Source organism: Podarcis cretensis (genome assembly GCF_951804945.1).
Source record: "Podarcis cretensis genome assembly, chromosome: 8".
Classification (NCBI taxonomy): domain Eukaryota; kingdom Metazoa; phylum Chordata; class Lepidosauria; order Squamata; family Lacertidae; genus Podarcis; species Podarcis cretensis.
In genome coordinates this window covers 29,317,299-29,335,699 of record NC_137177.1, presented here as the reverse complement: position 1 = coordinate 29,335,699, position 18,401 = coordinate 29,317,299, and the positions used below count along the sequence as shown (strand labels likewise).

Genomic DNA, 18,401 nt, shown 5'->3' with positions numbered 1-18,401 from the left:
CCAGGAATGAAAGAAACTGGCAGCTTTTGTTGGGGGTATAAGGTAGAAGTTGAGTGTGGAAGGAGAATGGGAGAAGAAATTACAGGAGAATTGATAAAAAATGCTTTGAGGGGCATGCTGGGAATGAGAAAGGGAAAATATAAAAAATGAAGCCTCCTCTGCTTAGAGCGAATTATACCTTAAATGTGGAGGTTGAGTTGCAATACATCAACAGCAGATGCCTGTACTTGGCTTGAGGAAGGCTGAGCAATGCAACTCTTTACCACAAGGAAAACACTGTAGCAAATAGTTTAGTTGTTTCCAAAGATGAATAAGATATTTATAGAAAATTATGTTGGTAATGGTAAGCTGTTTAGGACAAACTATGACTCGTCCTGCCACCATTTTGTGACTAGTGAGCCTCTGTAATTTTCAGCTGTATCAAGTGGGCCCTGGAGGTATAAAGTTTGAGAACTCTGTGTGTAGCGAGAGTAGACACAGACACCATTTTTTCTTCCTCTCTAATTATAGAACTCTGTGTGCATAATAGAACTTGGAACCAATGGAATTGATTTGGCCGTAGGTTGAGGACAGGCTAAACAGAAGTACTTCATCATGCAGCACATAATTAACTTAGGAAATTAACTACTACAAGATAGAGCACAGACTACTGACTTAGGCCATTCCTCTAAGAATATATCCAACCCTTTTAAAAATTCACCTATCAGTGGTTATTAGCCATGAAAGCTGATAATGGTACTTTCCTATATAGTATACCTGTGAACTCCAGTTATTAGAAAAAAAAGTGGGGGTGGGTATAAAACCTATGCTGTGCTAATAAGCTTCTAGAGCAGGGATCAACAAACTTATTCAGGAGGTGGCCAGTCTACTGTCCCTCAGACCTTGTAGAGGGCCAGACCCACCCTCTCCCCAAAGAACCCCTCTTCTGAAAGCACCCCCCTCCCAAAAGGACCCCCCACCGCCACACTCGCCGCTGCTCGGCCAGGGGTTCGCTGGGTGCAGAGCCCATGCTGCTGGCCTGGGCAACGGAGGCAGCCTCCCCACCACCGCCACTTCCTCCCGCTTGGCTCTTGGCCATACGCAGCTGCCTCAGCAGGAAGGAAGGAGCATTGCCCAGGGGCGTCTGTGGCTTTGGATTGGCCTCAGGAGCTTCCTGTAGCCAATCCAAAGCTGCGTCAGTGTCACAGAAGTCAGTCCCCATGTGGCAAGGCCTCTGCGCCGTGCCAGTTTAGCGTGGGGACTGACCGAGAGGGCGTCAGGGTCCGCAAAGTTTGCGGGCTGGATTAACGAACCTGGTGGGCCGCATCAGGCCCCGGGCCTTAGTTTGCTGACCCCTGTTCTAGAGGGACTGAATACTCAGGCGTAACATGTGGGGGCTCTGGCCCCAGGTGCAATTTTGAGAGGGGGCACAAACAGGCACCTCCACAGCAGGTTCCTTTATTGGAGCCTAGCTCAGTGCCAGAAGGAGCTGCGCATTGGCTGCAGCACTTGTGCCTGTTGTAGCTCTACTCCCCGGGTCAGGCCTGATGATAGCAGGCAAAACAAAAAATTCCTTCCAGTAGCACCTTAAAGACCAACTAAGTTAGTTCTAGGTATGAGCTTTCGTGTGCATGCACACTTCTTCAGATAGCAGGCAAGTGGGCGACAGCAATGCTGCCCATCCTCCTTGGCTGTGGCACACCTCGCGCCTGGCGGCAGCAGCTCTATCATTGAGTCACTTCTGACCCAGCAGCGGAGAGCAGAGCTCCTCGGCTGCAGTGGCTCCAGGTCACATCTGGTCCGGCTGGCGGAGAGCATCCCACCTTGGCTGCGGTGAGGCCCGACCAGTGGTGGAGAGCAGGGGGAGAATGGACAGCAACTTCCCCGCCCCTCTCCTCCCCTGAACTGTGAGCATGGGAGGGCGCCCTCCACACTCTACCCTCCCTTGGGGGCGCACCCCTCATGCCCGCCCCAGGCAGTGCATGCAATATGCTCCATGGCTGTGAATACTGACTGCTTTGAAGTGGGTGGACCTTTTCTTTAATTCCTCAAGGTTAGGGGTAGTTCATATGTATTGGAAACTTCCCAAACAGAATAGTAAGGGAGCTTTCAAAGTCCTTCTGTCTAGTGAATATCCTCTGTTAATAAGGTTGTTGTCACAACCATCACATCACAATGCCTAGATAGATCGATGGCATGTTAGGTCTGAGAATAACAAATCTGTGCTGCTAAAAGCTGAAAGAACCCCCACTGTGTGAATTGTAAAAAGGTAAAGGTAAAGGTACCCCTGCCCGTACGGGCCAGTCTTGACAGACTCTGGGGTTGTGCGCCCATCTCACTTAAGAGGCCAGGGGCCAGCGCTGTCCGGAGACACTTCCGGGTCACGTGGCCAGCGTGACATCGCTGCTCTGGCCAGAGCCAGATCCAGAGCCAGAGCCGCACACGGAAACGCCGTTTACCTTCCCGCTGGTAAGCGGTCCCTATTTATCTACTTGCACCCGGAGGTGTTTCGAGCTGCTAGGTTGGCAGGCGCTGGGACCGAGCAGCGGGAGCGCACCCCGCCGCAGGGATTCGAACCGCCGACCTTTCGATCGGCAAGCCCTAGGCGCTGAGGCTTTAACCCACAGCGCCACCTGCGTTGTAGTATCATAGAATTATAGACTTGGAAGGGACCCCAAGGGCCATATAGTCTAATACCCTGCAATGCAGGGATCTCAATTAGATCATATAAGACAGAGTAAGGTGCAGTAGAAGAATGTACCGGATAACAAGTCTAAGTGCACCAGGAATAGATAATCTGTGTCCTTCCAGTTGCTTCTGGACTCCTGCTGTCATCAGCCCCAGCCAGCTTAGGGAATAGTTGGGTCAGGGGTAATAGGAATTGTAGTCCACCAGTGTCTGGAGGGTCACAGTTTGCTGATCCAGGCTGTAGCTGTCATAGCCTGCCTATGCATTAAGATCAATGTCTAAGGCCCTGTTTTCTGACCCATCATCATGAACTATTAGATTGGTGGGTCATAATCTCAGCATCTACGAGTGCCACAGGTTAGCTAGCCCTGTGTTCATGATAATGCATTGAGAGTAACAACAAAAACTTGAGAGCATGCTGGGTGGGAGGGTGATAATGCAAACAACTTACAGATGACTTGATTAATGAACATTCAGCCTGATTTGTTTGTGGGGAGATTAGATAACATTGCATCAGGCAAGTGTTATCCCATACTTTCCTGTGCATTTCCCTGTTACTTTCCTTATGCTGTCTGATATTCTAGGGAAGCGGGTTTGTTTCACAAGAGCTGTGAATTAGCTTGAATTGTGCAGCTTGAATTTGCTGAGATGTGACTGAATCCCCCAGAAAATAGTGACAGTCTGCAAGCACCCTGCATGCTGTGATTCTTTGCTATAAGTCCTAACAGAATGATTATTACATTGCCAAGCAAGATGTTTTGCTGTGGGCTTAAAGCAGGCATATCCACAGATGTCAGTGTGAAATTATCCTGCCTTTACTGGGCAGCAGTGAATGAACATATGCTAATAGTTATGCCTGTGGAGTGATGAATGCCCTTCTTCTGGCACTGTTTGCCTATCAAGTAGACCATGGAGAACTACAGGCTACTCTCCGTTGTGAACAGTGGGCCCTTGGTTAGGGCAATGGTTGATGTCGGCAAACAGTGCCAGAATTGAAGACATTGCCCTTCTACCTACTCATTCTTTCACTCTCGGCATATGACAGAAGGTTACAAAGCCTGAAGGAATTAGAAGTAATTGCATGAACATTGCCCCTTCCTATTACATGTTTGTGACTTCTGTGGTGTAGGCAACAGGTTCCTAGCACACTGACTTCATGGGAAAAGCTCTGTGGTACACAACAGGACTGGGGAAAATCACTTTCTGATTTTTGATGCTTGTATTAAGAATATACTTCATTCAGCTCTTGCACACAGCTTCATCTTACATAGATGGCCTCGGTCCAGTATACCTGAAGGAGTGTCTCCACCTCCATCGTTCTGCCTGGACACTGAGGTCCAGCAACGAGGGCCTTCTGGCGGTTCCCTCGCTGCAAGAAGCAAAGTTGCAGGGAACCAGACAGAGGGCCTTCTCGGTAGTGGCACCCGCCCTGTGGAACACCCTCCCACCAGATGTCAAAGAGAAAAATAACTACCAAACTTTTAGAAGACATCTGAAGGCAGCCCTGTTTAGGGAAGCTTTTAATGTTTAATAGGTTATTGTATTTTAGTGTTTTGTTGGAAGCTGCCCGGAATGGCTGGGGAAACCCAGCCAGATGGGCGGGGTATAAATAATAAATTATTATTATTGCTGCAATGGAATAAAATGACCCATAAAGACAGAGAAGGGGGGAGTGCAACAAAAGAAGGGAGAAATGAGATGAGTGTCGAAAAAAGAATGGAGGAGGAATCTGAGCTCCAGAGAATTGCTGTTAGTGCTGCTATTCAGGGTGCCTGCACAGAGCCTGCAGGGCTGGTTTTCAGAGGAGTGTGGATGATTTAGGTGAGAGAAACTGCTACCTGCTCAAAAGGGGAAGATTCTACTCATTTATTCAGCAAAGTTTGTGATCAAAATGTGTAATAACATTATGCAGAATCTGCAGATTAAGCAAATCTAGAAACCAAGAAAATCAGTCTTCTTTTCTCAGGCCTCTATTTGTGCCCCGAGGAGGCAGTTCCTAATTTAGTGGCTTTTTCTTCTAACTTGAGGGAATAGGATAAGTTTATCCTGGTAAAGAGGAGACTGTGAGGAGATATGATAGTCATCTTCAGATATCTAAATGGCTGTCACATGGAGGGTGGAACAAGCTTGGTTTTTTTTTCCTGCTCTGGAGGGTAGGATTTGAACCAGCAGATACAAGTGACAAGAAAGGAGATTCTGACTAAACATCAGGAAGAACTTTCTGGCAGAAAGAGTTGTTTGACAGTGGAACAAACTCCCTCAGGAGGTGGTGGACTCCCCTTCCTTGGAGGTTTTTAAGCAGAGGGTGGATGGATGGCCACCTGCCATGGATGCTTTAGTTGAGATTCCTGCATTGCGGGGACTTGGACTTGATGACCTTCAGGGTCTCTTCTAACTCTATGATTCTACAGTTGCTTGTTTGCTTGAAGTAATATTCAGAAAACATTGTTCTGTGTTGCTGTTCAGGTTTACTTGCAGGGCTTCCTTTTTTTACTTCCTCTGGCAAGCTTGCTCATACTATATAAAATTTCTTCTTCTTTTTCTTCTTCTTCTTCTTCTTCTTCTTCTTCTTCTTCTTCTTCTTCTTCTTCTTCATTGACTTTGTTAGTCATGCCCAGGGAACACAAAGCTACTAAAGACCAAACAAACGGGCAAACTTCCGCCCAACTGAAGCTATTCTAGCGGAAGAGCAAGCGGGTTTCAGGCAAGGCAGATCCACCATAGACCACTGCTTCACCCTAGCCTATTTAATTGATAAATATGCCAAAAAATCCCGCGGGGTGCTATATGCAGCCTTTATCGATTTAAAGGCTGCCTTCGATTCAATTCCACGTGCAAGACTCTGGGATAAATTGAGCACATCAAGTATAGACAAAAGACTATTATTCCTGATCAGCTGTCTATATAAAGACACGGTGCTGCATGTAAGAACTTCGTTAAATGGCCATCTTATAGGACCAGTTCCTGTCAGCAAGGGGGTCAAGCAAGGTTGCATCCTGGCCCCAGTTCTATTTAACTTTTACATCAATGATATGGTTAACTGTTTGTTATCTCCGGACTTCCACGCCCCCAAACTGGCTGACAAATCAATATCAGTACTTTTGTATGCTGATGATGCGATACTCCTATCTCGAACAAGAATAGGCTTAAATAGGCTCATAGGTGAATTTTCAGCATACTGTAGGAGAGAGCAACTGGCAATAAACTATCAGAAAACCAAAATTATGGTTTTTGCAAGGAAACACAGACAGTACAGCTGGAGGATGGATAACCAGACAATTGAACAGGTTAAAGCCTTCAAATATCTGGGTATCGTGTTCCAGTCGACCGGGTCCTGGGATGTCCATCAAAAATGTGCCAAAGAAAAAGCAGCTCAAAGTATTAAGATGCTGTCCCGCTTCTTTTACACAAAGGGGGGCAGATACATCCCAGCAGCCCTTGAAGTTTTTCAAGCAAAACCTTTGGCGCAGTTACTGTATGGGGCACAAATCTGGACGGGGAACCACTGCTCCAGTCTTGAAACTGTTCAGTCTAAATTTCTAAGGCAGATATTCGGCGTCCCCCCCTGTGTTCCAAACGCAGCATTACGACTCGAGGCCTGCCTTCCATCTGTAGAAACTCAGACTTGGCAAAGAACATTCAACTACTGGCTTCGTCTTAATCTAAACCCACCTGGTCTACTGCCTCTAGTAATGCAAGACTCTCACAAAAGCAAGTGGTTCAAAACTGTGCATCAAAAACTCCTTACATGCGGTTTGCATTCACAGTCCCTACTAGCAATGGGCCTCATTAAAGCAAAGAGTCTAATTGGCCAGCGCCTGAAAGACATTGAACGGCAAAACAACCTGACCATCTTAAAGAAACTGTGCCCATGGTATACCTGCTTTCCCCCTTCTCATTTTGACTCCCCAGCTTCATATTTGTCTAAATTAACCATCCCAAAATACAGACGTGCCTTTACATTGGCTAGATGGGATGCTCTTCCTTCTGCCGTACTCGAAGGTCGTTACCAAAAGACTCCATTTGAAAAACGACTCTGCCCATGTGGAGATGGTAACACGGAAACAGTGTCCCATGTCCTTCTATCCTGCCCTATTTACAAAGACCTAAGGAATGAGATTATTACTCCACTTATTCTCTCCAACCCCGGCCGTTCACCAGACATTACACTGTATTTTCTCTTATCTGATACGGATAGTCAGATAACAGAGAAGGTCGCGAGGTACATCGAGAGAGTTGTGAAATTGAGGGCCACCATCTGAGTGACAGACTTGTTCATCTGACGGACCCCCTTTTGCTTGTTCTTTTCTCCTTTTTATTCTTATTTTTATTTTTATTTTTAATTCTTGTCTAGCTGTGGCCTGTTGGCTTTGCTAATAAAGTTTTGATTGATTGATTCCGCCCAACATAGATACAATAAGACCAAGAGGAAAAATAAATACATTAGAAACATCCTGCCCACTTCAAAAAGGTCATAGGTAGTTAAAGGCCCAAGGTCTGGTTATAGAAAGTTTTTGTCTGGCACCTAAAGATATATAAGGATGTCGCCAGGCGAGTCTTCCTAGAAAGAGCATTGCACAAGGGAAGTCACTGCAGAAAAGGCCCATTCTCTTGTTGCCACCCTCTGGACCTTTTGTGAAGGGGGCACATGATGAAGGCCCTCAGATGGTGATTGCAGGTTCTGGACTGTTTCATATATGGAGGTACTTTGAGGTACCTCCATATATGAGGTACCTTCATATATGGAGGTACTTTGAGGTTCCTCCATATATTTTGAGGTCTTTTGAGGTACTGCAGTTTCTTTATACTGCTAGACATGTTGTTGCTGCTGTTGACTTGAGATTATGCCTACAGCCCATAGGCAAATATAATATTCCTGATCTACTGACCTAAGAACATCAGGAAGCATGTTGCAGCATATTGGTCCTTCCTCCGCCTGTCTCTTGTGCAAATTCCCTCTCTTTTTGCATTAATTACTGCTTGTATAGTGTTGTGTTTGTGTCAGCGCAGAGTTATAAACTGCTTAGCATTACCAATACTGTATTAAAAACAATGGGCCAGCTGACCTAGGGCCAGTGGAAAGCTGCTTCTCCCCCCTCCAAGGAAGAACATCATGGAATGAGGGAGATTAGTCTGGCCCCATCCTTCAGCCAGAGAAAGGACAGCTCACCTTGCCCAAAAGAGTGCTTTGTAACAAGAACTAGTGTCCGCTCACTTATCCACACTTCGTCTTGTCCTGCTGAACAGCAATGCAGGTACAGTACTTTAAATAAATACCATAGCCATTATTAAAGATGTAGCACTATGCCATATTTAAAACCTACCATGGAAGGGAGAGGGCAAGGGAGTTCATGAGTCCTATGACACATTCCCAATCTCTTTATAGCAGTTAAGAGATTGGGAATGCCAGGTCTGCACTAGACTTCATATAAGCAGCTAAGAACTCTTATTATGGCTACAGTTATTTTGGTGGAGCAGGACAAATCATTAAAGTATGCACATGAAAGTGGAGCCCAGGAGGTGGGTTACATTTGTCCAACAATATCTTATTACAATTGTATAAGGTGTTATAAACTATGCAGATAAAGTTGTTTCCATTCTGTTGTACAGGCTTCCAGCACATATGGTGGCTTTTAGACATTGTCTTGGAAATAAGAGAGCAAACTCTTGAAAAGCAAAATAGCATTCTGCATATTGTTCAGGGATTGCCAGTGCTTGAAAGATAGGGAAGGCTGTCAGTAATAGGTGGATGTTTGCTAACTGCTTGAAAATATCTCAGTTTTAATTGCTGTTGTAATGACCAAACTGGCTCTTCCTTTATTGTGTAATGTGTATTTCATTCCCTCGAAATAATTTCTTCAAACTATTCGCAGGAACTGGATGGAGTAATTATTCTGGTGAAAGAATGTGAGATGTCATCAGATGGGAAGGGTACTTTCTGTTGTGCTCAGGCAGTAAAACGATCCTAGAGGGTTGTTCAAGTTTATGAATTAACTTTTTGTATCCCATGCAGTCTGACTTGATTACTTGGAGTGGGCAGGGGTTATACAAATAAATTAAGTTAATATGAGTTTTTATTTGTTTTTAGTTGACTGTTAAGTTTGTTCCGCAGAGTTCTTCCTGAGATCCATGCACTGAAGGTCTCTCTGTTTACTTCTAGTAGGTCCACTGGAAAAGCATAGAAGAGTAATACCGTACTTGGCTTACTTGCCAAAGTCAGACATAATACCAAACAATTATTTCACACTGCCTGAGTGAGCCTTAGGCTTCTGTCCTCTCTCCTTCCCTCTCATTGCCCCATGTTTTATTTTTGTGGCAAACTGCAGCTTGCCATTGCATCCAGACTAGTAAACAATAATTTGTGCTTGCCCTCCAAACCAGAATTGGAAACTACAATATGATTGTGGGGGAAGAGGCAGAGAAGGAAGCAAGTGAGCCTGAAGTTCACTCACGTAATGCCAAGCCATAGTGGCCCAGTCCTCATGTAAATCCATCTGTTATCCTCTTTATTTCAGTTTGGATAGAGTGCCTGTTGTCAGCAAGCCTTTCACAGGCAACATTGTAGTACTTATTTCTGTACAGAAATAAACCTGTTGTTCACCAAGGGTAAATCATGACTGCTATTGATGCTGTGATTAGCTGCTGTAAGTTTTTATTGGATTTTTAAAAATTGTTCCTGTTTTGCACTTTCTCATATGGCAATAGCAGTTTAATTGTTCCTATGGATTCATGTCCTTTAAAGGACTTGCAATAAAAATAGACCTCATCCTGGATGCAGAAGGAGAGATAAGGGGCATGGGAGCAGCTACAAAGTTTAGTTTCAACTATTGCTAGCCTGTTTTAGGCCATTTATTTTGGAATATCAAAATATTAACTTAAAAGCAGAGCCCTACCTTTTAAAATCTGTGAAATGCAGGTAATTGCGGTGTAAATGAGTCTAGAAGGCTGAGGTGAGCCTTTATCAGTGATGTGGTTTGCACATAACACCAAGTTACATTTTAGCCAAAGTGTGGTTTGTTTGAACATTGAAGCCCAGTGGAGTAACCATAGTTTGTTTTCTGTCAGCAGCCCGCAATGTGAAACCACATTTTTTGGTTTATGAACCATGGCCTGTTTTAACTATGGCTTGGCATTATGCTTGAACCTAACAGCCTTACTTAACTATCATTTGTTTGACCCCCACCATCCCTGATGCTTGCCAAGCTACAGAGGCATGAGGCAACAGCATCTGGAAAACAAACCAAGCTTTGGATAAATAACCCATGCCTGCTTGCTTTGTATGTGAGACAACTTGTGGTTCTCTGAACAATTGTGATCATATGCTGTTTGAAAGTTAATCCAGCAAAGATACTACATGGCACCTTGCATTAGGAAATAATCATTGTCATTAATTGGTAAACAGTGACTGTTTTCTGAGGTACTTTTCTTTACTCTGAGGTGGGGCATCTTGCTGTGTTTTAATGAAATAAGGCTATTGTTAGTACTTAGCTTCATAGTTTTTCACACTTTCTGCAGTGCTGGTATGCAGTGTAGCTGCAAACAGTTTTATCCTTCACACCAACTTAATTCTCTGAACTTTTATGAGAACTGAAGTTTTTGTACTACTCTTATAAGCATGTGACAGTTATGGACTCCAAATTGCTGCAAATTGACTTTGGCATTGTCATCCTCTGCTTTTTATGTGGAATTCAATTCGGGGCAAAAATACAAGACTTATGCATCCTTTACTTGTGCAAAATACAAATTATGTGAGCATTGCAAACTTATGCCCCAAAACTGTAAACCAAAATTAACAACAGTGACAAATATACTTTCTTTCTAATTATGAAAAGAGCTGCTAGCTGAATCTGTTCTCTAGAGTAGTGCAATATGCCTCTTTAAAAAGGAGCAGAAATTTTGCTTTGGCCGCAGAGTAAATATACATCTATACCTAGGGGCACACTGTCTGGACCCCAAATTGTTGTCCCCATTGAAGCCTCACTTACCAGGGGTTTTGCATCTTCCAGTGAGATCTGCCTCACTTAACAGGGTCTCAGGAAGGTTGCATGAAGCCTCTGGAGACCTCCATGTGATTTCATGGGGCTCTCATGAGAATCTGAAAGCTACCACAGCTGCTTCTCTTTGCTCCTCCAGTGGTGGTGGCATGCCTGCAGAGGCACCCCTTGAATTCCACCTCAGGGGGAGGGAGGAAGCGAGGGAGAAGGCGGGGAAGGGCAGTGGCCCTGTTCACATGTCACAGTAAGCCATAGTTACAAACACTGACTGCTTTCATATGGCATGATAAACCATAGTTAATGGTTTACAGTACTGTAATTTAATTGTGAAGATAGGTCCTGCTTCACTTCCCTCTGAGTGAGAGCAACAAAATATATTCCTGGTGTAGCATCCAAACTAGCAATTTTAGTTTGTTTTGCTCCAAACAAGCCATGATGTACATCAAAGCTTTTTGGCTTACCGGTATCATGCTGTGTGAAAGCAATCAGCATGTTTGTAACTTTTATTTATTTACATTTTTATCTGTCCATTAACAAAAAAATATCTAGGTGGTGTGCAGTTGTGTTTTAAAAAACAAAACAAAACAACGACCTTAAAACATAAAATGCAGCATGGACATATCACAACCAAATTTAAACCAGCATCAGGATGAAACTGGCAACAGAAAACAATAGTGCCAAAGATCTATAAATCTCTAAAACTTGAGTAAACAAGTTTTAAAAAATGTTTTCAATTAAGTAATGCCATTTTCAACACACTGCCTCTTTCCCTGAATATTACATCTTCATGTACAGTGGTACCTCGCAAGACGAATGCCTTGTAAGACGAAAAACTCGCAAAACGAAAGAGTTTTTCGTTTTTTGAGTTGCTTCGCAAGACGGATTTCCCTATGGGCTTGCTTCGCAAGACAAAAACGTCTTGCAAGTTTGTTTCCTTTTTCTTAAAACCGTGCATTCACTTCGAGGAGCAACTCATAGCACACGGTGTGGTAGCCTTTTTTGAGGTTTTTGAAGACTTTGGTGATTTTTGAAGCTTTTCCAAAGTCCGTGCTTCGCAAGACGAAAAAATTGCAAGACGAAAAAACTCGCGGAACGAATTAATTTCATCTTGCGAGGCACCACTGTAATAATAGTGTTACCTCAAATGTATTTATTTTCAACAAGAAAAACATATTCCTTTGACTGCTTTGGTAATGCCTATGTATGCTAAATTAATGCTTTGCTTTCTTTTTTTCTCTTTCTCAGTACGTTTCTGTACCTGAAATTCCTGGTAGTTTGGGCCCTTGTGCTGCTGGCTGATTTTGTTTTGGAATTCAGATTTGAATATCTGTGGCCATTCTGGCTTTTCATCAGGAGTGTTTATGATTCCTTCAGATACCAGGGATTGGTATGTATAACATAAAAGTGCTGGTGTGTGTGTGCACCAGTTTTTGGTCACTTTCACATTAAACCCTAGCTTAGTGAGATGTGATGAGCTGCAGCAAACCTCAGGATTGTGTAGTTTACTTTTCTTCCTCCTGTACTGCTAAGATGAGTTCAGAAGCTTTTCCTTAACTATGGTTGGTTTGTGTCATCAAGGTCAAACAATAGTTATTAACTATGAAGCCAGTCATTTTAATTATTGTACTGTACTCCTTTTAAAGGCTTTTTAACATTGCTGTCCATTGCCCTGATGTTTTGTGAGAGAGTAGTATATAAATATTTTTATAAATAAATAAAAATAATAAATAAAGCTGGCTTTTAAAAACTAACTGTAGTTATTAACCACAGTTCCGAATCTGGATAACATGGCAAGCTGTGGTTAAGCAAAAGCAAAAACGAAAGCTTCTGCGCATTCCCTCCCAGCTGGTCTGAGACCAAGTCTTGCTGCAGCTCATTCCTAATAAACTGTAGTTTGTCGTAGTATGTGAATGTGGTCGTTCTCTCTAAGCCTAACCACAGGGTTGGCTGAGAGGCTAAAATGGAGCAGGGGACCATGAGCTCCTGGGACAAAAATGCAATCCATCATTCAATCAATTTCACAATGGTTGGCACGATTTTTCTTCACTAATGCTGTTGATGGAGCAGCAGGCTTGCACACTGCAGGGATACAAAGACTTCTAATAAGTATGTTTTTGCTCAAACTGCAATAACTTAGTCTTCAGACACACTTTTGCCGTCTTTGCTGCTACAGTTAGTCCTCTCGATATGGTGTCAGAAAGACTACTGTGGTGACATAGGGCCAAACAACACATGACGAAAAGCATGGTTTTTTTTAATTGTGTGTATCTGGTTTGTGCGATAAGTTGAGGAGTGACTGATATGAATCTATGGTAAAAGAAATGCCCATTTACAATGCAGTAGTAATCAGAAACAATGGTAACAGGAAAATATTGATAACAAAAGACTTGCCATTCATATAAAAGATTCATAAAAAAATTAAAAGCTTAAATAAGAAACCATTGAAATGCATTGTTTGAAGACTGTTCAGTGCAATTATTTTTAAATTTTAACATACTCTTTCTTCTGCCCCTCTCCCTTTTCTGTAGGCCTTTTCAGTATTTTTCGTCTGTGTAGCATTTACATCAAATATCATATGTCTGCTCTTCATACCAATACAGTGGTTGTTTTTTGCTGCCAGCACGTATGTTTGGGTACAGTATGTCTGGCACACAGGTAGGTCACATTCATTACACTAAACGGTAAATGTAAATGTTTTTTTTAATAATATTTATTCAAAGTTTAAATGTAAATATTTATTCAAAAGGTAAATGTAAATCTTAGAGCATGATGCAAAATAATGGTTACTGGTTATTTTCTCAAAAGCCACATGTAGTCACAGTTAGATCAGCCTACTGTTGCTTAATTTGGTAGTACTGAATTCAAATTGTCTTTATATATTTGAATTTAGTCTTCAAATATACAATGTAGCCTTCAGGTTTAACATTTCCCAGTCCTCATCAATATTGGATATGTTTTATGTGTTTGCTGCCATGGGATCTTTTGAGAGGTAGGATGGGATATAGATATAATAATATAATAAAATAAACAAGCTTGCTTATGTGAGAATGAACTCTGGAGTCCAAGGCCTGGCACTCAGTGTATTGTGAACTGCACTAGAGCATTTTTAGCATTAGGGATCTTGGCCTTTCAGGGTGTGCATTTTCTTCTTTCTTTCAGGGCATACTTTCCACATTTACTTGCATGCTGTAGAACTTATGCATTGCGTAGGATTCTAGTGCATATTCTAAGTTACATGCTCAGATCATGCAGGACACTGCTCTGCCTGTTGAATCTCCTGGCAATCTGCAAAAAACTGAACTGTGTCATAGACACATTCCAGGGGAAACGTCTACTAATTGGCAAGTTGTCTTTCAGGGACGTTTGCCTACTATGACTGCTTTTTTTCTTACTTAAGAATCTTAGATTTCTGATAGATAGTTTGCAAACATAAGGAGATCTCCTGGAGGAAGATACAAAATTGTTTCATACACATACTTATGGTGATGATTCATATGCTACTAGCAGCACAGGTACCCTTTCCCCATAACTTCTTCCAGCACTGTGTTGATAACAATTGGGTGCAGAAACCATGTAGGTGGCTTTTTAAATAGCCACTTGTTTGGCTGCCTGTGGTCAATGAGAATTGTCTCCAGGCAACCATAGAGAGCAGCTTTGGACAACTGGAAATGTGTTGGTTCTTTAAAGCTGTTGATGTGCCACAAATAACTTCACATATTTTTATTTTATATGTTCTGAAAAAGACTTTCAGGCTTGTCTTATGTGAAGTGAGAAACCATTGTTTTCCACTACAAGAATGAATAGTGATGCTGTCTCTTCTTTCATACCTGCAAGGAGGAGACACTTTCAATTTTAAATGAACCATCATTCCCTGTCACATTCCCTGTTATGCAACTCTCATTTCTTTAAACCATGGTGTGCTAGAACAGAACCATGGTTTGAAGGTGGTTTGTTCTCACCAGCCCTAGTTTCAGCAAACCACAGTTCCCTGGTGTCACAGGAGCCGTAGCTTAGTTTAAAACAGAAAGCAACAGCTTTCAGTCTCCTTCTTGCGACTGTGAAAGATGGCGAGAGAGAGCATTTGCTTTCTCCTAAACATACTATTTGTATCAGACAGACCCTTCAGTGAACTCTCTTCAGTGACTGCTGAAAACATTTTAGCTTAGACAAGGCTACCCAGATGTCTAGAATGCTGATGTGTTTTTAGTTGATTGATGGTTTAAAATTTTTGAATCTTTTACGTAGTTGTTTTAAATTTTTTTACTAATAATATTGCTTTTTTCTTTATATAAACTACTTTGAAGATTTTTACAATCAAGCAATGTATAGATTTAAATAAATAAATAAATAAATACATACATACATACATACATACATACATACATACATACTATGACACCTCAACCTGTGAGAGGTCTACTGCAGGTATTACCAGTCTGCAACCATCACCTGAGGAATTTCATTCTGCTGCTCTGTACTCTCACATTCACAAATGTAATCTAGTTCTTGCTATGAAAAACTTGAGATAAACAAGGTGGGATTAGACTTTGTACAACTACAATGGATAATCAACAATATATTTAATTCTTCTAAACAGCAATAACAAATTTACTCAGTCAGTTAGATAATCAGAATAAAATAGACAAAGTGCTGTTCTCTAATTTATGGAAGCTAACTTCCCCCAACCACTAAATGAAAGATTCAGACCTTAAAGTCATATATATATTTGTTAAGGGAGTACTAATTTCCTTATTTTCCTAGGACTTCACCTTTTCTTCCAATCTATTGTCTTCATTTAATTTCTAAACACCTTCAAACTGCTTACAGAACACATCTCCATAGCCAGCTGGTTTCAAAAGGGAAATGCATTTTAGTTCTAGCTCTATCATAACAAAGCTTTTTATTTTATTTTTCTTAGTTTATAAAAGCCATGTCTTAAGACTTCTGACTTCCTTTTGGATGTTTATGATGCTTGATTTCTGCCTGTCTGTCTCCAACAGAGAGGGGCGTGTGCTTACCAACAGTATCGCTGTGGATACTATTTGTTTATATTGAAGCAGCAATTAGATTTAAGGATCTCAAAAACTTTCATGTAGACCTTTGTCGACCTTTCGCTGCACACTGGTAAGTGTTCCTTCGCTGTCACTGTTTTTCTTTTTCTTTGTAGTATTCTCTCAGATTTATGATCTCATCTGTTATTCCTAAGCAGACTGTACTTTAACCATCAAAGGTGTCAAGCATGTTACAGCTGCATTTGTGAAAACTTAATTCTTCAGAGTTCTTTGAACTGAATAGTGTGTCATAACAGAGGTAGATTTTTCTGTCAGCGTGGCCAGGTGGGGGAGCTTCCCAGACATTCATGCTGAACCCTCATAAGCACTTTCGATAGATATAGCAAGGTGCTGCTTTTTAAACTTGTGGTTTATTCATGGGCTATTTGCAAAAGGACTTTTAAACAGCAATGCCTGTTCCCAATAACAGAGCAAACACACAGAGTAAAACTTACCAGTTGATGATCGGGGGTAAAATGGAGGTTAAATCCTGCTGCTTTGGCTGCCTGCACCAGCAGGACAGCTGGGGCACACAGCCAATGTAGAATCAAGCCCTATGCAACAGCTGGTACAATCTTCTCATCAGAATGACATCAGCTGATTAGTGAGTAGGCCTCATGAGCCAAATTTGTCCCCTTGCAGGCCAAGATTGACACATAGGCTGGAGGTTCCCTACCCTCGGTTTAAGCCCTAACCCTATCCCCTGGATAGCTCAGTCAGTTAGAGCGTGGTAATGGCAAGGTTGCAGGTTTGATCCCCCTGCATTGCAGGGGGTTAGACTAGATGATCCTTGGGATCCCTTCTATGAAGTGATCCATCCTCCAGACACCTATTAATTATGGTTAACTTTAACCCTGACTTAGTGTGGAAGGATAAATATTCACCATCTATTATATAATGGTCTGAAGACCTTAATGGCTTTACAGTACTACATTTGAATGTACTTTCTATAAAAGTGCTATCAACTTTGTTTGTATACCTGTTCAGATATTTGGATGACATATATTGATCTGTGTGTGCAAATTAAGTTTGATGTTTTTGTTGTGTTGCGTTTCTTTGTTTGTTTTTTTCTCCCCTTTTTTGTTTGTTCTTTCTTTAATAAATTGGGAATAAGAGAATTAGTTTAAAAAACACCATTGCTTAGCATGATGTGTGAACCAGGCCACTGTACTAGTGCTGCTTGTGATTTCTCCTTGCAATTTTACATGGCCAGTTTGTGCTGCGTATTGGGGGACTTTTACATATTTAATTTGGCTTTTTTACCCAATATATAATTTCCTTTTAAAATTGCTGCCCATTACCCAACAGCTTACCTTCTTTACATTTACAATTTTAAAAACTTGGTTACTGAATTTATTTGTCACTTTCATAGTGGCTAAAGGTAAAGGGTAAAGGGACCCAGCATGACTAAGCTTGCTTCTGGTGAACCAGAGCCGCACTTGGAAACGGCGTTTACCTTCCCGCCAGAGCGGTACCTATTTATCTACTTGCACTTTGACGTGCTTTCAAACTGCTAGGTTGGCAGGAGCAGGGACCGAGCAACGGGAGCTCACCCCATTGCAGGGATTCAAACTTCCGACCTTCTGATCGGCAAGTCCTAGGCTCTGTGGTTTAACCCACAGCGCCACCCACGTCCTTCATAGAGGCTATAGTTGCATTAATTGTTAGTGAAGTTCTTCTGAAGTCAACATGGTTCAGTTGGTGCAATGAAGCCATGGACCACGCCTTTTATTAAAATTAGTGGGTTGTAAAACTATAATTAATTTGGGTAATTAATGTAATTAGATGTAAAAAATTAATGTACTGTTTTAATAAAATGTACGGTATGTGGTCTAACACGGTGAATGCCAAGTGCAATTTTTTTAAAAGCTTACTTAAATTCCTTCAGACACCTCCTAGCTGAAAATGTAACTGTTCTGTCCGCTCTGGATTGCTACTTTCTGTTAGCTGGTTCATCAGAGAAAAGTTTATTGTTGCCTTTTCATCTTTAACCCCAACATTTATCCAAGGAGCTCAGTGCAGCATACGTTTCTCCCCCCACCAACGCCATTTTGTCCTCACAATAACTCTGTGATGTATGTTAGACTGAGGGAGAGTGGTGGCTCACAGTTCCCCCATGAGGTTTTGGCCACCTGGGTCATAACTTCAATACATAGATCAATTTTTTCATAAGGGTAGCACAACCCTCTGCCATCCTTGGAGCAAAATAGCTACCCCACAAGCATTGCCGTCACTGTCCCTGCTAAGTGTTAAATGTGGTGATAGACTGACTGTGCAAAGGCTGCCATGGTGCTCTTGTGATCTTAAAACTATGGAACTGATGAAGCTAAACATCTTGGCTGCACAGAAGCCTTCCAGCAGCAGAGTTGAGCAGTAATTCTAGCTACCACTTGGATAAGGGGTACTGGGGACCCTTTTCCGTCCAAGATATGCATTCCCTAATAAGAAATCTTCTGGCAAAATGGAATTCCAGACATGGAAATGTCAGAGGTTTCTACACAGACATGTCTCCATTCTCCATCCAGGCAACAGAGAGGCATTATTACAGTTCAAGAACACATTTCAGCTAAGCAGAAGTACAGAGAGTGGGTGCAGAGTGTGCTAGTGAGTGGTGTGCCCAGTAAGGGTCCAGGAGGCTGCATAGAGAGGCTTAGAGGGCTGCATTTGGCTCCCTAGCTTAAATGTCCCC

General features: G+C 42.1%; 1 protein-coding gene across 1 annotated transcript in view; it reads left to right on the top strand.

The window, feature by feature from the left end:
- MACO1 (macoilin 1) overlaps window positions 1-18,401 on the top strand; it is a 65,307-nt gene that overhangs the window by 17,340 nt on the left and 29,566 nt on the right. The window contains exons 2-4 of the mRNA XM_079987732.1: window positions 11,907-12,048; window positions 13,190-13,316; window positions 15,662-15,785. Coding sequence (XP_079843858.1) covers window positions 11,907-12,048; window positions 13,190-13,316; window positions 15,662-15,785 — 393 coding nt within the window. The remainder of the gene's footprint in view (window positions 1-11,906; window positions 12,049-13,189; window positions 13,317-15,661; window positions 15,786-18,401) is intronic.